Below are 21,130 nucleotides of genomic sequence, written 5' to 3' on the forward strand. Positions count from 1 at the left end.
TAAAACAGAAACACACAAAACAACGACGACGACGACAACGAAGACGATCGTAAACAAGAACACTTCAGGGCTTGTTGGTTTGGTTGGAAGCATAAAGGTTCAACTGCTAATCCGCGCACCGATCATCAACAAACCAAAAAATTGATTACCCTCAAACCTCGGGCCTGTGATCTGATCACGACGGTCGATGCTCGTAAATTACGGCCCTGCTCAGCGTGTATGAACAGTTCGTTCCGTTCTTTTCCCGAGGGCAGCAGCTTCCGCAAACACCGTATCTCTTCTCTTCTCTACTGGGCAAGCCAATGGGAAAGGCATTAGTGTGGCAGCGCGCCATGAGTTTGCGAGCTGACGGGTACTGCTGGGGCGGCTTTCACCAAAACCCGCGCAATGGTACGCTAAAATTACCGCGAAAGTACCCGGTTCGATTTGCCGATTTACCGTTTTCCCCGCTGCGGATGCTGGATCCATGCTGCACTCTCGCGACGGGGGCAAGCGAAGAAGATTAGCGGTGAAGATTTCTATCTGGCAAAAGGGTAGTGTGCTCTTTCAGTCTCCCACTGAGGCAGTAGTGGGATCAGTACTGTGAAGAGGCGAACAAAAGCCTTTCCCTACTTGAGATGGAATAATATCCATCCATCAGCGAGAGGAAAAACTGACTTACCGGTGGCTTATGATCGTCATAATGCTTTCTTTTGCGCTGGGAGAAGCATGACGGGCTTGTTGTTGTTGTTGTTGGAAACTGTACATCATGATCATTTCTCATGCTGTCGATCTGTTGCAAAAGTCTTCCGTTCTTGTGGTTGGGAAAGATCCTTAGCTAAATGAGCACTTAATCGATCAGTAGAAATGATTCCACGCTTGTTGCACACTAGAGATCATGCACATCATCGCTATGATCTGTATTGCTAACTTCCATAAAAAAGCATCTACTGTACAGTTAGAGACTGCGATTTTAACACAGAAAGGCGACCTGAAAGCGCCCTTTCTATACATGCAGTTCGTTTATTTCCCATTGGGAACGCATTTTACGATTAGCACCCTGGTCGGTAATCGTGATAAGCTCGTTAGTTAAATAATCTTTACTACTACTGGAACCCCCTTTGCTTACCACATTACGCGAAGAAATGGGGCCACCACACACACAAACTCAACACAACACACACAAACTCACACTCGAAATTGCTTTTCCACCCATTGGTAATTGGGAAATTTAACACACTTCAAACGCCGCTCGGAACCTCCATCACCACCACACAATAAACAAAGTTCCGCATTGCTTTTAAATGGTGCGATCGTGCGCTCGAAGGGAGCGAAGAGGGTTCGATCGCGGTACATACAACAACAACAAAAACTCCGCACATGTTACATCTAGCTACTGTTACGGGGTAGTTTCGACCATTAAGGGTTGAGATGGTTGAGCCGTTCGGGTGTTACGCCTTACCGAAAGGTACGCACAGACGATTGGTTTCCGATCACGTCGATGGCATTCACCTCCGCCATTTATATATTTCATTGTGAATCAATATATATACATGCCCCCCCCCCGGAACACGACAACTACACTAGGCAATGCGCAGTTATAATGTAAATGCGCAGACAACACAACACGACGCCACAAAGCGAACATGCGCGTGCAACATGCGCAACGGGATGTGTCTGCGCGCTATGCGAGTTTGTTGCTATTTAATGTCTAGGATTTTGGTGTTAATAATAAAACAATTGAATTACTTCATCCTCACTGGAGGTGTGGGAGGGGGGGGGGGGTGGATAATGTGTCTAGTCGAGGGCGGGTTCTTGTGCCTACGCTTTCCCCCCGAAAGCGTCTCCGTCTAATGATAGTTATTCTTCCCCAAAGACCATAATTTCAGTAACTCCAAGCACCGGCGCGTGATTGACACGAAATCTGCGCTCTCGCGCCTCTATGGGGGGTTTTGTGCGTTTGGAATGACGATGACTTTTATGTGTGGCCTATGTGTGCGTGTATGTGGCTAAAGTTTATGATGATTACTACGCGAGGAATAAGCAATTGAGGGCGAACGCGACTATAACCAACTTGACGTATTCGGGAAAAACTGCTCCAAGAAGTTACGTCTATAGATCCAGCATTGAAGAACAAACGGCTTGATTCATCGCTTGGGGTGTATACCATGGTCTTTGCAGCAGTAAATGTGTCAAACGTACAAGTCCCTCATTTGTTCCAGCAAGTCGCCATTAATGCTCTCCTTGCATCCCACACACACACACACACACACCAAACAACACCCACATGTTCGCCACGGACTTATGCTCCAAAGTGTGGCGCCTGCTGACTGTGAGGTCCACAGCCATAAAACGCCACAACCATTCCGGGAGTCGTCGTGGGCTTTGCTGTCTGAACATATTGAGAGGGGATTGGGGATTGAAATAGAGGAACAGACACATAACAACCTTTCTTGGCCATCTTAGCGGGGTCTAAAGCTGCTCAATTTGTCGCCTCTAGCAGCAGCAGCAGCAACGTTTACACAATTGCATCTTCTGCGGGCGGTGTGGGTCCTAAACGGTGCCCGAGATTTTGGATAAATCTTTCAACCTTCCTCTTCGATTCACTCCCCAAAACAACGAAATCGTGCGCGATGTTCTCTATTGAGACTGTGCGAGCGAAAGCAGCCTCTAGATGATTTCGCTTTTAATGGCGCCCAATTATGGTAAAATTGCTCGATTTACAGCCTTCAACTTTGTGTGGACCACGCTGACGACGATGACGACACTGACGCCGTTGCTCTGTGTAAGCGGAGATGTCTCGACGGACCGCGCTCTGTGCGTCGTGCAGAGCATAAATCATGCAGAACGCGGGAACCGCGGGGGCAAATTGGAGGGAATGAATGTTGCCCACTCAAATCTAAAACAATCCACACGGCCACATTGTTTTCTGCGTGCTTTTCGTGCCCGTGAGAGGACAATATGGTTCCTCCACAACCCCTCCCTCGAGCGAGATCCAATTATTGGCAATGACTCTTTTGACTTCCTCCTTATTTTTTGCCCTCAATGTCCCCAGGAGAACGAGAGATAGAAAGGAGCGCATGGGGACGATCCTTCTATCTGGTCGGTCTTCATGATATTGCGCGCGCGCGCACACACGTCCTGATGTCGCCAATATATCACTCGTCTCGTTGCACCGTCATCCTTTGCTTCTTCCTGTTTGAGGAGGGCCATCTGTTGCATATATCGTTTGCCATATCGTGATCGCGGGGCGTGGAGCAGCGTAACATAAAATTTATATTCATATTATTTTATTACGACGCCCAATATGCTTAATTTTAGGCCTCCAGGGCGGAGGCCAATGCACACACACACACACACGATCGTTGACGATGATGATGATGATGATGGTGGTGATGGCCGGGGCTCTGTGATTTGTTCGAATTGATACTTCTGGCGCTGTAACCGAGCGAGCAACGAGTGAGCTTTTTTCTTGACGTGTTCTTGGGGCTTGTTTCTTGCGTTTACTTGAACCATGAAACTTCACTTCATCGTTTATGCACATTTGCCCTTCGGCTGCTCCAATACCGCGAAGCGAAGGGAGAAATATGGACACAAAGTGGCGGTGGTGTGGTGGCGTATTGAGTTTTGCTGCATGAAATTCAACCCACCCGGCCGGGGCGCGCGCGGGCCCTGTTCGGTCACCGTCACTTCAACATGACGCTGTGTGTGTGTGTGTGTGTGTGTGTGTGTGGGGGTACACCCTTGACTTGAAAGTGCAATGAGATGAAAATGGCAAATATGCGAACGGAGATCGCTGTATTTAAATCATTGTATCAGCTTGCAATTCAGCGCATTTCCAGTGGCAGCGGACCGGAAAACGCACCCACCAGTCACACAGCGGCAGCGCACCAGTAGCATACAATTAAGCATTGTTACAAACATCAAGCCCCCGCCGTGTGTGCTACGTACGTGCACATTTTTCCGCCCTCTCTGGCTCTCGCTGTTGTAAAGCGAATTCTACATGCACACACACACACACAACCGAGCAGAGGAGGTGATGACGTGAGGCAAAAGTTTAACAACACAACAAACGCCCGCTTAAACGCAAGAAGCCCCGGGCGGCAGGGGAATTAATCGCTGGGCGCGCGCTGGGTGGAGTTGGGCGGCGAATAGAAACAGATCTATGCGACCCTTCCACCCCTATCTCTGCTGCGACGTTTTACACGTGTTTGTGATTGCCCGGTACGCACACTGTCGCACGTCGCAGTACAAATTAATAGGCAGCCCCGAGGAGTCCGGAATGCCGACACGCCGGAACGAGTTAACCTTACCCATTAGCTTCTGTTGCCCCCCATGACAGGGAAGGGTTGGAGTTGTTGTACGCGTTCTACCACCAACGCACCCAAACACAGTGTGGTAGAATATTTTGCTTACGCTTTTTCAGCTGGACAGGGTGGGAAAAAAGGTTTCGCAGTTACAACCCTCTTACAGTGGAACACGTATAAAGTGTGTGTGTGTGTGTTAGGTCGCATGATCGCGAAGTAACTAACAACAACAACAACAGCAACAACAACAAAACCAACAGAGTTGTTTCACAGTTGTTTAGCATGCACGCAGTTGTGTTGGTGCGGTTGCAGTAGGCGAGCGCGATCGACAACAAGGCGCAAGAAAGACGAACGCGCGCTCGCAAGCACATTTGCATTCGCGCAACGCGACAACGAGCCTCAGGAATGTGTGTGTATGTCTTTGTACTTCATGAGATAACTTCATGTGTAAATATTGCATTCCCCCCCCCCCCCCCCCCAAGCACTGCTTCTAACAGGGCTGTGACGCTGGTCAATATCACGCCCCGGGATTGAACGCTGAAACTGGCTGTGGAAACCAATACGTTCGATTGATTCCTAACAAAGCACCGAAGCATATACCGATGGGAGCGCATCGGGGTAGTACAGATTGCAAAAGAAACATTTGCGCTTATGCTTCTAGCGGCCCTGCTAGATTGATTGTCCCGACGGATAACAATTACGTTCCCGGGGCGAAGCAATGGCCATAAAAATATAATCCATAAACAAGCAAACAGACCTCTCTCATGGCCACTTCCCAATGTGTCGCTCGCCCTCTGTATCGGATGTCTTGCTCGGATGTAGTTTCTTCTACTTTTGCTTTGGTCTTCCGTTTTTACCACACCCCGGTATAAAAATGACAAGGATTAGTTTTTTTTCCCCCTTGTGGGATATGCTCTCTTGTCCAGCTGTTTCCAATGTCCTGGAGGTACCGACAGACGCAGAAGAGAGAGAGAGGAAAAAACATATGGTTGTATGTTGTAAAGAGCCTCAAAGCCTGGGCGTACATACAAATCAAACATCGTAAAAATGCCTCCGCCCGCCCGCTTTCCTGAAGGACCAAAAACGCACACACACACAGTCGCCGGGGTGACAAGATCCCAAGGATAATGGCGCCTAGGGAACGGCGCACTAACGGGAACAAGCAGAAATTGGGAAGAACTAGCATAGGTCTGTGGAAAAACTGTGTGAAAAGAATGTTTCTGCATCGGGCACACCAAGCACTGGTCCCGTGTAACTGGATAAGAAATCAAGAACAAGGCGGCTTTGGTGTGCGGCCGATTCATCCAATGCCAGAAGCGAAAGGGCAAAAGCTCTCTCTCTCTCCACGACACTACGAAACAGGGAAAGGATGGTTCCATAAAAAGAGTTAATCTTATGCCATCATCGCCATCATCATACGGCCAAGGAAGCTTCGTAGGGGCTGCTGCTTTTTTTGTCTGATTCAGGCTCCATTGGCAAGCTCTTTTGCACGAGCCTTTTGCAGCGCGGGGCAGCGTGCCAAATCCGTCGGTGTTTGCTGGGGCGAATGTAGGCTAAACGTCATTTCCATTTTTGGACCCCCTGTTCGGTAAAGCCTGCGGGCGAGACCTCGCTGGCCTCGACACTGCGAAAGAAGGATGGTGGGAGAGCGAGAGGACGGCCAGACACTCTGCTCCCTCCCAGCACTCGGAGAGTTCATGAAATTGAAAGACCGAAACCATGCACACAAAACACACCAAGAGATGACATTTGTTACTACGCAAGCAGCAGTAGCAACAAGACCAGGGGCTTAGAAATAAAGATTCCTTTTTTTACGAGAAGGCTGTGGCAGAGCTTTGTGAGGTGAGTAGAACAGGGGCACACAGCTAAGCGAACAACCTTTTGTGCCTACCCAATCCTACGAGTGATCTACGCCTCTACAAGACGAGACGAGCACACAAACACACCAGCAAGCCCAAACGGTTCCTCGCACACTCAGTGACGCAGTCACGATCTGCGCTGATCCGAGAGAGGCGTGCGCAACCGGTTTTTTGTCGCTCCGTGTCCGCATTTGCCTGGTTCGGTGTACACACTGTGCACGTTGACATTTTGGCGCTGCCGACGTGTTCGTTTGAGAGCCTAATGTAAGCCGACCCAACTACGAGACTCCGACAAGGTTAGAACAAACTTCGTCTTCTGTCTCGCAGGGGCAGAAATTCGACACTCTTTCAACCAGATCCGCTGTTGGGGGAAAGAAGCCTGAGCAGAAGATTCAATTAACACTTCCCCAAAAAAAAAACAACCACCTGATCACAAGTTCCATAGCAGAGGTTTCCCTTGATGACCAGACGATCGCTCGGATCGCTCAGATCGCTCATTATGCTGCGGTTGCCGATGCGGATGAGGCTTTGACACAGATACTGTGTGCGCTAGCGGCGCAGAGGAAACCACAAAGCGCAAGAGTCGATTGATACACAAGAGGAACTCTAGAGCCCTCCAAAAACCTAAAAAAAGAGGCCCAGGAAGTGAAAGCCTGAAACTGGTATTGCACAGTGAGGCTTTAGTGTGTCACATACCGGCAGAGATACTACACACACAAAAGGGCATCAATCAGATGTGCACGGTTGTGTGGGGAGCATCAGCATACCCCCTCCTGCTTTTGGGTGGAATGTATCTCCTGGATGTCTTTGGATGATGGGGACACACAGCACAACACAATTGGACACGATTTTCCGTTACTTTCCGTCGACCCAATTTGCATGGCCCGGAAGTGGCGGCGTGGATAATGTCCCAGTTTGAACTGAGCCGAAGCAGTTTCCTTTTCGACAGCAGTTTAGATAAACACACATAGAAAGCACCGCATTAAGATATGCTGGAAACTTTTCATCGCCCTCATTTCCTAACCGTTGACAAACCAATTAGGCGAAGCTTTGCGGGCGCTAGAACGAAACATCTAACACACGGCTGGTGAGAAATTGGACAAAGTTCTAGCAGCTGGCAGAGTTTCTGTTGGGGGGAAAGTTCAAGTTCTGAGCGTAACAAAGTATAAAAAAGCAGCACTTTTGTACTCTGTCCCTCATCCAGATAATTTCGTACGGTCTGGTGAGTTTGTTGTTTTGTTTTTCAGGCCGGTGGGGGAAAAGTCACAACCGGAAGGAATACCCCCGTCAGTTCCAGGCAGGTGTGAGAGATACATTGCCACACGCTGTTGTCCCCCGGCGGATGTGTGGAAATATTTGTCCTTCTTTCTCCTCTGCTCGCCTGTTCCTCTGGCTATGTTTTTTCTACCCCACTTCAGTTCATAATGCTGTGCAAACAAAGATACCGGGGCCGCAACATGGATATGAAGAACAAGCCGCCAGACAGACAGACAAGCGGTAGTAGGGAAACATCTGCCCACCACCGTCGTATCGTGTCATGTGGCACACCGTGGAATATGCGGACACTTGGCAGCTTGGGTGCGGGAGGAGCAGGTCGTCACTGCCGGCAGAGGATGGCGATGGGAAAAGACAGCAAACAAAAACGGTAAAAAAAACCTAGGGAACAAGCTGAAAGTTCTTCCTATGCGTCGTTCTGCTCCTTCTCGCGTCGTCTGCTTAGTTCCCACACTGTTCGTCCCTCCGTGCTTCCTGGAAGCTTAATTTTATGGAGCGCGAGTTTGGACATTTAACGCCTCGGCTATCAGGATCTTTGCCGTAATCTTGGTTGACGCCAGCAAGGTTGGTTTTCGGTGTTTGAAACGGTACGGTAGGCACAAATTAGCATCAGCCAGAGAGGTTAGGGAGCTGTCCGCACGGCCTTGAAAAGGCATTATCACGCTCAAAACCTTACCGGATAAGCCGGTTGCCGTTTTAGGAAGAGCTTAAAATGCCTCTAAAGGACTCTTTTATTCTGTTTTCGTTAGACGAACAAGCACAAATTCTTGTGGCAGTGCTCATTTCTCTCTTTCTTATCGGTTTGTCGACTCGAGCCGGGTTTTTTTTTGTTGACACACTTCCGTCATCGCGCGAATGAGAAGTCTCCGTTTGGCTAATGTCCACGCAAGCTTGAGGATTGCTCAAGAACTCGTGGTAGGGAAGGTTTGAGAGCAAATTAAACGAAAATTTGCTAAACATCATCGGCTCGTCAACGACCGTAGGTCGTCTACGACGCGATTCCGAACATCATCAGCTTCAGTGTGTGTGTGTGGTTGGGCGAATTTTTTGGCACGCGTCACACCAAACAGGCCGGTCCGTCAGAGTTTGAGATTTATGAAAAATGAAGAAACACACGATTTGCGTTTAAAGTCCACACGACGACGAGGTCGCGTGCCCCCTCCGCGCGCCCTGTCTTCTTAATGGACTGGGCCAGGGCGCATCATCTTCATCCTCGAGTTCGTCATTAGGCGAGTTAATTGCGTGTACGATGCGCACAGCGATTAACGAACACTAGCGGGGTGTACGAATCAAGTAAGTAAAAAAGCTGGCAAACACAGCACATTCCCCTAAACGGTGAAGAAAGTCCTTCGTCCGTTGTTGAACAGCCTTACCTCGATTCGTCCACCGGGATGATGATGGTGATGGTGCAGCTGGTTGTTGTTGCCATTGGCCGCACTGTTGTTGCCGGTCGCACTTATGCTGCTTGTTATGTTATTGCCATTGTTGTTGGCATTGTTGTTGTTGTTGTTGTTGTTGCTGTTGCTGCTATTCGTCATGGAGCTTCGGCTCCCGGGCAGATCGCGCCACCGTAGCACCCCCATCACAGCCTGTCGCACCCAACGGCGCTCGCCGCCCTCACTTTGGAAGGCCACCGTGTTTTCGATCGGGGGGCGCGTGGTGTGGCGCGTGGTTTTTTTTCTCTTGGGTTGGGCTCTGTACTTCTAAATGCGTCCCCGTTTTACGCACATTGGATCGAGCAATCAAAATGATTTTTGATCTCCTTTTTTTCTTGAATAGATCACTTCAAAGCTCGATTAAAAATTGCACTTGAAAATTGGAAGTCGTGATCCAAAAAAACAAAATTAAATTGATCTCGCGCAAAGGTTACAGCGTAAGTATGCGTTGAGGGGGTTTTTTCACTCTTTTTTTCACTTTTAAGCACTTTTAAGAACACACCTTGAGAACTACTGTGCCAGCTCTCCCAAGCCTCAATTTCCTGAAGGTTTACTACCCTCTCCCATTCACTGCGACGAAGGCGAAGGTTCAATCAACACCACTGGACATATTTGAATTCGTCTCAAAGACTTTACCACACCAAATTCAAACACACAAAAAGCACACTTTTAGAGCACGAAAAAACACCTAAAAAATCATACAAAGCAGAGGGAGGAATGGAATCAATTTCGATGTAATTACGCATTCATTGCCATCGAGATTGGGCCGTGTTGGGTGTCTTTGCGTGTGTGCGTTTGGGTTCTTTCATCATTCAAATGCGCTCTCAAACACTTAACCTCAAATGTAATGCCACTCGAGACACACAGCAACGACAGCAACAACAAAAAAAAAACGCACCGGAAGGTCAACGTTAAGAGGGTTTTGAAGTTGTTACACCAGAAAACAATTGCCGAATCTCACATTTACACTAGATTGCTCATCCACACAGACACAATTCAGTTCTAACACTTTGAACAAGGAGAGCACACAGAAGAAAAAAGACTATGCTTCCCCAGGCATTCTCCACTCAGTCAGTCTCGTGTTGTCTCGCGTCTGTCCATTAAGCGAACATCTATTTACAGAGCCCGAGGAGCAGAGGAAGGTTTGTGGAGGACCATCCAGGATTCCAGTGCAGCAGCAGCGGACGGGCGGAGGCAAATCGAACGATGACTCATCGCCTAGGCTCAGGTCGGAATCCTGCAGGGGTTTTCTCTCCCCTTCGGCGAAGCAATCCATCGCAACCCAACGTATGCCGCCCCCGGGGGCAAGAAGGGAGAAGGATCAACCCACCGAAGTCTGTACACAGGGAGTTCGCTTTCCCTTTCGGCGTCGAAACAGGGGTGTGTGTGTGTGTGCGTTTGTGTCTGTTTATAAGGAGACTTTTGCTTTCGCTGCAAAAACTGCTCTGTTTGCTGGTAAATGTTTGCCCGTGCGAAATGCACGTTGACTCTTGCGCCAATGTAAACCTGACTTTCACACTGTTTTCGGACGGAGCCGCCGGTCGTGCGATGGGTGTGTGTGATTTGCTGGCTGGCTCGAATCATATACGCCCCGGTTGCGCCCCTGACTGCCTGATAAGCAGCGCCAACAAACGCCAACATGAAGTCATTCGGAGGAGCGCAAAACAACGCGCGACACTTTCACTCAAGACGCACGTGTTTTAATGTAAACCTCTTCGGTGTTGCTCATCAATTAATCACTGTATTAAATGTGTTGCGCACAGTTTGCAAGATAGGTTGTGTTGTTAAAAGGTAATTTTCGCCGGAGCAATTCGTCCAAAATTTCGCCAACAAATTCACCGAAAAAAACCCTCTCAAAGCTTTCCCAACAAATTAATGACTATCCTTTTGTTGGAATTTCGGCCAACCAACACAGTGGACGGAATGGCTTCAACGCGAGAAACACACATATGACCGGCACACCGGGACCGGTTGACACACTGACCACATCGTCAACATCATTGTTCAGCATCATTATCTTCCCTAACGACAAATATTAATCACTGGTCCACTTTTTCCACAGTCTACCTCTTTCAAGCCAACAAACACAAAAGACCGCATCCATTAGGGAAGCGGTTGGTTTCGGGCGCAACAAATGACTCTCTGCAGCTTTGTAACAGGACAGGTGAACACAACAGGTTGGAGTTTGTGAGCTGTGGCGCAGGAAGAAAAAAGGTCGTGATCTTGGACGTTGAAAAAGCGTTCAGCGCAAAGAAGTTGCCGCCGAAGAAGAAAGAAGCAAACGTGCCTCAACCCACCCGTGCCTCAAAAAAAGCCCCACTTGACGGACAATCACTTTCAATTACACTTTCTTCTCGGGCGTGTGTCTCCGCTGGCTGTCTGCTGACTCTACGCACGCAAAAGTGCCGTTCGCTTCCAGACGAACGATGGACACGTTTTTAAACCTTTATGTGTGGCTCGTGGTTCTCATTAGCCACGCCAACATGTTGCAGAGTTGTTGTTGTTGTTGGTCTCTTCAACCCGGCCGCAGCAAACTGTTGTTTAATTTTCAGCTGTTTTGCTGTAGCGGGGGTTGGATTATTGCGGATGCTGTATTAGACGCAAGACAAAGTCGAAACACACATACAGACACACACACGGAAAAAAACGTGTTCTACCAACATCACACACACACATAGGGCACACCAACAGCCACGAATATTATTTGCACCACGTTTTTTTTGTCTGAGCGCCGCCTCACACACGTTTGTGTGGCAGCGACAAACAGAGTAAAACAAAAATACACACCACAAGATCACAAGAAGGCAAGGCAATGCAAGCAAGGGAAGAAGTGCGGCTAAGGGGTGGTTGCACTATCTCAACTCGCGACTGATCGCCTACCCTTGTTTGCTGCTGCTGCTGCGCTTTGCATGAACGCGTAAAAATAACACACTGGGACAATGCACGCACGGCACGCACGCACGCAACGCAACCGAGAGATACACACCACAAGACGCACACGTTTTTTGTGTGTTGCCTTTTGCTTTTGCTCGGTCGATCGCCAACACGACGACGGGACGCGCAAAACGGTTAGAAGCACACACGCGAAGCACGTCCGCACGCTTTAGGGGATGAAAGAGAATTGAGCAGCAGAGAGTTACGGTGCTGGTGCTGTTGCTGCTGCTCGTGAGCTGGCCCTATCGCCTGTGTTAGGCTCATGGTACGCGCGATGGCACAGTGGGCGAATGTGTGCACATTGTGTGGAAAAGATAGTGTTTTTGTGATAAGGGTCTAGTTTTTGGATTGCATTTTCATTTGTGGAATAGGTTATAAATGTAATTAATGAATAAATTTCATAAACACTACATAAATATTAAACACATTGTTGTGCCATTTTAAACATTTTTTATTCAAACAAACGCATCTAGACAGTAATTAGAAAAAAAAATTAACAAGACAAAATGTCTTTCTGGAATTGAAATGATATAATACAAATGAAATAATCCACATAACAACAAAACTATTTTTTTTTAATTAAATCTTTTTATTTAAGGAATTAAGGCTCCAAAGACTCTCAAATGATGTTTGAATTTAATATTACCAGTTTACTGCTAGCTAGTCTACTCCTTTTAACCAACAGTTGCAACTTAACCTATTTTAATTTCATAGTTATCTGTTTTCAGTTTTCAATGTTATAATAAATCAATTTTCAATTATTGTTTACGAACTGTTTTTCAACAGCTGTCACATATTTCTGACAGCTTTGTATTGTGCTGTAACAACACGATCGTTTGCGATCGTTTAATCATGCTGTTTACAGTGGAAAATGACTTGAAATACAGGGTAATGTACGTTTCGATGTTTTGCAGTATTGTATGGTAGATTACTTATACTTTTATCAATTGTACTAATAATTAAAATATTTAAAACAATAATTCAAGCTAAAAATCTTAAATAAAAGTTATCGAAAGTTGTAAGTAATTATTTTACATGTATGGTAATGTTTTTTTTTTAATTTTTATGACAGAGAAGTTTCTTACAACTTGAATAATTTATTTTTTTTGACTTCATACTATATTCACATACTCACATACTATATTTTAATTTTTATTAATTTATCTTATTACCAAAATTACAAACTATCTAAACTTATTCTTCTGCTAATTGTATTTAATTTAAAAGTGTCACAAAACTGACATACTATAATATAAAATCCTAGTCCATAGTGCATTCGACCATGCTCACCGATTCAGCTCTCCGGTTTCCTCTCGCTAAACCCTTTGCCTCTCTCTCGCACAACAAGACGGTTTGAGAGAGAAGGTAACTGAAGTACACACAGGTTCGAAATCAATTCGAATGCTTTTACAATAATTCACCCAAAACAGCCCCTTCCACCCTCAACCGTGGACAGTGGAAATACAAATTGGCGCAGTTCAAATTAATCCACCGATCCGGTACTTCAATGCCAAATCGTAACACTGCACAAAAACACCACCACGGAGAGCGCTCTGGTAAATAGTTAATTCTCTGCAGAGAGTTTCCACTTGTCTCTCGGGTCTACGGGTGCGGTGCGGTGAGGATGAAGCAGGCGAGCAGAAGAGTTTGTTTGTATGGATGACCGGCTTTAGCGTTAGCTAATGCACGTAGCACTGGGTGCAGCAGCAGCAGTGGCAGCCTATGCGATGCACTTTACTCTTGCACAATCTTCTCTCTTCCTTCCTCCCCAACAGCAACATCCTGCCGGAGGGTAATTTTCACCCCCATGACTGTGTGTTTCAAGCGCGCTGCTGCTGTCGAAAAACGCGGCGGCCGGTAAATACGCGACACGAGAGCTACGCGCGAAACGGGACCGAAACGTGTCGACAGCAATGCCAATATGTTGTGCACCTCACACTCTTTGAAGCGTTCTTTTCCTTTCCTTTTCCTTTCTTTGCTGCACAACATTCCCATTCAAAACCGTTCCCGAAAAACCACTTGCTTGCTTGGGGAGGGTGGTTCTGCGCAAAGGTGTGCACTGTTCGCGCGGGAAACTTTCGTCCTGCAGTGCGTTCTTCACATACCGCCAGCCAGGCGCAAACGGAGCACAAGGAAGGAGATTAATGTACTTCAATTCATTCCATAAAAAAAAACCAACCACAGCACAGATGGATGGTTTGCAATGTGAATGCATGCCCGGTCGGTTCCCTTGTCCGTCAAGGTACGCGTCTCACAGGGAACAGGCCGGAACATGTGGCCACAGCAAAGCAATCCCTCAGCCACATGATCGAAGAAGCCTTTTGCTAATGACAGGCGTATTATTTCCCTCTCCCTGCACACAAACACACACACACATGCACAATCGACACAGGCCGGATATACGTGCGGTGTGTCCGGGTCCTCGTGTGATGGCATCACACCAGTAGTAGAGTCTGAAGGCACATTGCACACTGCCGCCGGATAGGGGGGGCCCCGTAGGCGCGTTGTCTCGCCGGAAGAGTTTGCGGCAGAGGAGCGCGCGCAGGAACGAAAGTACATAAAGTGAATGAATTATTGAAATGAAGCTCCACCGACACACACACACACACACGCCGAGTGGTATGCAAAATGAGGTGTAGAAAGACGTCACGTACTCGGGGGAGGCAGAGGTGGTACGCAAAAACGGCGACATATGTACACCCACCGGGATGGGAAGGCATGCTTGTGTGTCGGTCGTGCGAGCGCGTCATACAGCCGACGGGATGCATCCATTTCCGGAGAAATGTGACATAGTGTACTGGCCGCGAAAACGGGAACCCAAACCCGGCGGAAGGAATTGGGCATGACGGCAACGAGCGGTTTAGCCAAGCTTTATCTGATAACCTTATATTATTGCACACCTCTTCCTGCAGGAAACAGGATTGAGCGACTCGGTTGTGGAGGAAGGAGTACATCAAGTTGTTGGGCAACCAGGAATGATTTAGCAACTTACCCACGGAGGTAAATTATTCAGCTTGGCACAACTACTACTACTAGCGTAGATAGGCTAGACAACTTCGTTTTTGTAGACGACTTCCTATTACCCCTCGCAATAACTTTGACTCACCTGCAAGAATAGAGAGAAAAAAAGACATAAAACATTAATTTAGAATTCATTCTTGTGGTACATCAAAAAACAGCACACAGCAACTCAAATAAAAACCATCTTCAGGTTGAAGCTTTTGTTTAATAATTCATAGAGGCCTTTAGCGAAGCGCATAAAGGTGGTGAATGATGAATCATCGATCAGTAGTAGTAGTAGTCACCGTCAGACGGGTGGGGATTTAAAAAAAACAAACGAACCGTCCAGCCGGGCCGCACTCTTTGCTAATCTTTTCCTTGACTATAACTCATGCGAATAAACGGTTCTCCGTTCTAAACACACCGCGCGCTACGCTACCCCTCCAGAAAAGGAAAGACAGCTGTCAAACTGTGAGCAACAACGAAACGGTCGGAATAATGTGAAAGCAACGACGCTCACCGTGGACGCGTGCAGTAGTGTGCAGGAGTTTTTGAAACCGCGTACGCGAATCATTCATCACCAGACACTGGCTGACTGCGGTGGTGGTGGAGTGTGTGAGTGGTGGAAGACACAGCACACACCAAAACGTCCAAGGTGTGGTACACGGCGGCTTGGTCTTACTGTGTGCCTGCGAGCAGGCTTTGAAGTGAAGCAATTCGTGATGACGTGGGGACGGGGTCCTCCTGGTTGACTCTTGGCGGGGAGGAAGAAAATCAAATAAAAGTATAACCCCTTTTGCCAGGGAGTCGCACAGACGGCGGCTTGGTATTACAATCTGGTGGGCGAGACATGTACGAAAGACATGTTAGAGGGATCTCTCATACGAGTTCTGAAGTTGGTTTTCGAAAACTGTCCCATTCTTCCCCGCAGGAGACAACAACACAATAGCGTCTGGGACACATGCTGACGCACTTCTATAGAGCATGTTGCAAAATCTCTTCCGTTAATCTAAAACTCAAAAATGACAAAGGGCAATTTTAAGCACACATATACACACTCTATCCGAAAGTGGTAATCTACCCAGCTCATGGCCGAGAAATTGAAGATCCGGAGCGATAATCCATTCTATTCCCGAGGTGTGTATGCTCTACCAGGGAAATAAAAGGCAGGCGACAGTGTCCACCGTTGTACTGCGAGTAAGATACTAATCTTTGTTTGTTTGAAGAACATCTACGCACAAGCAACATGTAGAGAGTGGTTTGCTTTTGGGGTGGAAAGTACACGTGCTGGGAGATTGGAATACACCAACTACGGGGCGGCATAGGGACATCTAGAAGCAGAAACACGTCCAAAGACAACAAACAACGATGAGCCGCACGGGGTTCCGAGATGTACAGAGGGAAGAGGTTGGTGAGAATTAGGTTCCAATTTTTATGACCCAACCTAACTCCCAAAAAGAGTTATCTTGCGGGAGCTCTTTGAGACTCCGACATTGGGGGAAGTGTACAAACATGGTTCCGCGATAGTTCCGCGTTCCGCATCTCCCTCTCCGAAACATTCCGAAATGACGCAAGCGTTTCGTTGTCAACTTTGCCCTCTTGCCCAAACTCCAATGGCGCCTGTGTTCTAAATTCCAAAACTCACCGAAGGAACTGTGCCATCCGAACTGTGCTGCAGAACGTGCGATGTGTGTGATGAGCGGCAAATGTGAAACACGTTCCACACGATGAGGACCGTTTGGAAGTCCGTGGCGTGTTGTTCGGGCTTAAAAATAGCTCGTCCGCTTTGGAGCAGCAAAATCATCACGAAGCACGGGCTGTGTGTCTTCCCATCCCGGGTACTTTGGATGCAACGATCTCGCGATTTCGTGAAGCAGTTAAAAGCGATGGGGTGGTCCTATTGCGAAACGACGTGCCGGCTCTGTATCGCTTCTGACAAGCCACTCGAGAACCTTGCGACGGCGCAATAACAGAAGGGGTGCGCCCTCCAGCAGCAAACATGTCCTCAATACGTGTGATTTAAGTGAAGTAGATCTTCTAAACTGGAAAAAAAGCTTCAACCCACTTCGTGGCGCGAGCGTCGCTCGATCGACAACGGCTGGTGAGCGCGGTCGCGCGCTCGCTCCAAGTTGCTATATTTACTTCCAATTTACGGCGCGTCGTGAATCATCGACCGTCAACTGACATCGATTATTTTAATTAAAAAGTTTCAAATGGTTGGGGTTTGGGCACCATCCCGAAGTGTGTCTAGACGCCTATATGAGGGGGGAACGAACCAAGTTGACCGCTTCGGTAGAGCTCGTGCCCCGGATGACTAGAACCGCCAGTTGTTTGGAGTTGGGTACGGGGAGAAGCCGTCATCGTTGCCACTCTTGTGGTGGGGAACAGAAGGGATCAAATATCGGACAAATGAATCATCACAGCAGGTCCCGGGGCTCCAGCAGCGGACCAGATGACACCGGCCAACGCAACGCCACCTGTACACCGGGGGTTTGTCGTTGTGCGACTTCTATTTCTAACAAGCCACTTCTGTCCTCTCTCCCTGATAGATGACCTGTTGGAGATCAGGTTTCGATCCTGCTTTTTGTTGTTGCGGCGCCATCGGAAGTGGATGGATCCTGATATCTTCACCAGCTTAGCGTGGTATAATCTTCGTTATTGTAATAAACGTTTATTTTTACCTTCGAACCCGTACAATGGCCATTGGGAGGTGGTTTCATGTGGCCCTTTTTTCACTAGCAGAGTGTCCGGTTTGGTAATCCAACACTTTGTGCAAGATTTTCTTAAGAGTTTGGCATCGCGGTTTGGAGCGATAGACAACAGTAAAGTAATGGCTTCATCCGGTGTTTGTTTTGCATTGTTGAAGGTTGTGGTGCTCTTATTGGACAATTGACGGTAAAATGCAATGTTTAATGCTGGTGATAAATTCTATTAAATACCTGACAACCTTGAGGGTATTGATGCCTAGACCTATGAGTCTTTACTCGTCAAAAGATTTTCAAGCAAATTGAAATTTAATATATAAAACATACAATAATGATTCCTTCACATGTTGTTGAACTTTAATTGATATCTCTATTGATCCTCTTATAATCGATGCTTTCTAGAGGTGTGAACACTTACATCAAGTGCTCTCCATACTCCACATTTGCACCAATTTCGATCGTCCAAACCTCAGCGGCCGGCCGCCAATTGATACATACACTCTAAAGTAGCAAAGGAAACTTCAATAACAACAACCAAAACCCCAACCATACCACTCTCTCTCTCTCTCTCTCTCTCTCTCTCTCTCTCTCTCTGACGCTAGAGGCCGCTAGCATCTGGCCACCTCCCCAAAACTACACCGGAAGCTAACGAGGAAGTATGCGCACCGAAAAATTGTGTTTTGCAAATGCGCCAGGCCCGGGCCCGCTTTCTTTCACGCGGGGGCTTGGGGGGGTTTAATGTTTTTGTTTCTCTCGGTACATTATGTTCGCCGTCCGGAGCTAAAATCTACCGTTTCAACCACCGAAAAGTGCTGTTGCACGGCTGGCCAAAAACGGACGGACACGGAAGACGGTTTGGTATGAGTGTGTATGTTTTTTTTTTTTGCCGTTCGGTCGTGCTGCTGTTGTATAGGAAAAGTAGCAGCAGCACAATTTATGCAATCAACCACCACCACCACGGCGGAGCACACGGCACAGGTGGTTCTCGGTGGATCGGTAAGAAATTATGACGCAAGATTACTTACCGAGACACACACACACACACACACATACACACAGGCCGAACCAAACAGGAAAAACCAATTCAACCGATATTGGTGTAATAGCGAGAAAGAGAGAGGGAGAGGTTCGATTTTTCCGTTTTTCCTCGCGCCCCGATTACCATCATCATCTTCATGATCGAGGAACGTATCGATGGAAGAGCAGAGAAGCCTTTGTTCAAAGTCAACTTTTAAAGTAAACAGACACATACACACATACCCCAGTCCAGAGGTTTGTGGCCGATGAAAAGTGGGAAATTGCGGCGGTGGTGCTTCGGGCCAATTCCTCGAAGATTCCAATCAAGATTGGTTCAAGATTACCAACAGTACCAACGCCGGGCCCATCGGTTAGGCGATGTAAAACCTTTACCAAGCCCGGTTCCAAAGGTACCAATAGCATCGAAATAGCAAACCAATTTCGATGGCGAAAACTACGCTCGATTGAAAATGTGATGCTTCCCTCTTGGGGCTTGGGGCGAGCTGACCGTTTTAAAGGTCTTTAAACCTTCCTTTTTGGAATTGAAGTTGGAGTTTGGAGCAGCAGCCAACAGCAGCCAACACAAAAGGGATTGAGTATCACCCCGTTAGGGCCATTAGCACTACCCGAAAAGCAGAGGAGGGCGGGGTGTAGAACCAACTCAACCGTACGTCCGGCCGTTTTTCCGAACTTGATTCATGAAAACTCATCGTCATACAACCGTTTTTTTGTTTTTGCAAACTTCAACTGCGTACTGCCTGGAGCTTTAATAGTCGTTCGTGTTCTCTTGTTGGGGGGTTGATTTCCTTCCGTTTTCCCTCCCCTGGCACTTTCAATCACGTACCAACCCAGCAGCTCAGTTTTGGGTACGTTTCATGTTCTGATTCTTCAAGGCGACCAACCAAACGGCGACATTGTTCTTACGCATTCATCCGATACGTGAGGGAAAAATGCGTGAGCTTATCTGGGAAATGCCGGGGAGGTAGTAATGGTGGAGAACAAAGATTAGGGGAAGACACCGTCCCTACCACCTGTAGCCGTCTGTGGTCTGGGTGTGCTTTTTTTTCGGAAGCAAAGGGAAACACCAATGGGGATTTGAAGGGAAAAAAGCAGAAGCAATACACAGGCAGCAACAGGGTGTTAAGCTGCTGTAAACCTCGATTGGTGCTGGTGTTTATCGAGCTCATTGTCAACAGGTGGGCAGAAAGAGGGAGTCTTCTGTAAAGCAATTCTCGTTCCTTGATTGTTATCTTCCAAAGAAGGGATTGGAGCTATCCCTACGGAGTTGTTGTGTGGTTTTGGAGGTGGAGATTTTAATCCCTTATCGTTCTGCTTCCTTGTATTGAAATCGAATCTGTTGAAAGAGCTCTCGCAGAGAACGTCCACTGTTTTTTCCAAGCAAATGTGACCCACTTAAGCCTTTCCGACTCTCAATTTCTTCGATGCACACCGATTGCTGCCACCGGTACCATGCCGTACCGTAGGCAAGAGATGCTGTCATCCTGGTGCAGTTTCTCTTTTCTTCGCTATGTTTGTTTGTTGATCGTTCCTTTAAAAGCGGGTCACTTTTACTATGCAAAGGTAGCAAAACATACAAACAAACTCATCATTGTGGCGCCGCATTCGATTCGCTTTGCAACAATATTGCAAAAAGGAGAGTTTTTTTTTTGTTGGTGTGGATCCATACAGCCCTAGGCAGCACGATGATGTGAAACAAAAGTGAAAAATGAAGAGATTTATAAACAACATTAGGAGAAAAACATAACAAACAGACGGGGAGGGTAAAAAACGCTTTAACTAGGTAGAAACATCTAGTCGGTGGAAATGGAAATGTAAAACAGCAAACATTAGCTAGCAAATCTGGGCAAAGAGAGGGCAGCGGGAGTGAAAAGCGAACGTGAACACATGCACGAAAACATACCAATCAAAGGAGAGAAAAAATGTACCGAGACAGAAGGAAAGAAAGAAAAAACAAAGAATGAGAGAGAGAGAGCGAGAGAGAGAGAGAAAGAGAAATAGACTAAGAGAGGAAAAAAGCAAAACGAACTAAGATTATGATGAGTAAATTAAAGGCACGAAACACCGGGCAACTGGGCAGTAAACTGAAAAGCAAAGTTGAAAAACAACAAGCAGAGGAAAGAGAAGCCAAAAGGTTTCTGTGTGCAAGATTAAGAAAAAGGAAACAAAAGAACAAACCTAAGAAAAAAGCTATTTTTAATGCAAATGCTTCGCCGGAAAAAAGGAAACAAAGTGGAAAACTCTGCTTAAAAACTCATAAAAAACCAGCACCAGCCTGCCGAAATGAATCGATCACAAAACGAGATAAGAAAATCAAGATAAAACCCCAACACTCGATCATTTTCTAATAACACTTCCGAGCGAAAACACAACCCTTGACACATAACTTTTACCTGTTCGTTTTTAAAGGATGATGGTGATTTAATTAAATTGCAACAACTTATTAAAACGTATGCTTTACACTGCTGGTGGGCTTGTTTTGATGGACATTGACTTTGCATAAATGGCCCATAACGGCAATCTCTTTCACTCCACCATGCGGTGGGGGTGAACCTCGCAAGTCTTTCATTACCCACAACCTCGGTCGCGCTGTAGTTTAT

At 47.1% G+C, this 21,130-nt stretch overlaps 1 protein-coding gene across 16 annotated transcripts in view; it reads right to left on the reverse strand.

Moving 5' to 3' along the window:
• LOC121596586 (rap1 GTPase-activating protein 1) overlaps window positions 1–21,130 on the reverse strand; it is a 160,225-nt gene that overhangs the window by 30,862 nt on the left and 108,233 nt on the right. For 3 of the 16 annotated variants that reach the window (XM_041921661.1, XM_041921666.1, XM_041921658.1), the window contains exons 1-2: window positions 11,644–11,988; window positions 8,794–9,544 (exon numbers count right to left, since the gene is read on the reverse strand). The exons of 9 other annotated variants lie outside the window; for them this stretch is intronic. In XM_041921661.1, coding sequence (XP_041777595.1) covers window positions 8,794–9,003 — 210 coding nt within the window. In that variant the 5' untranslated portion in view covers window positions 9,004–9,544; window positions 11,644–11,988. Of the gene's footprint in view, window positions 1–661; window positions 779–1,171; window positions 1,211–8,793; window positions 9,545–11,643; window positions 11,989–21,130 lie in introns of those variants that run through there. 4 more of the 16 variants (XM_041921660.1, XM_041921659.1, XM_041921664.1 and 1 more) reach the window with 4 other exon arrangements.

Source organism: Anopheles merus, chromosome 3R (assembly GCF_017562075.2).
Source record: "Anopheles merus strain MAF chromosome 3R, AmerM5.1, whole genome shotgun sequence".
NCBI lineage: Eukaryota > Metazoa > Arthropoda > Insecta > Diptera > Culicidae > Anopheles > Anopheles merus.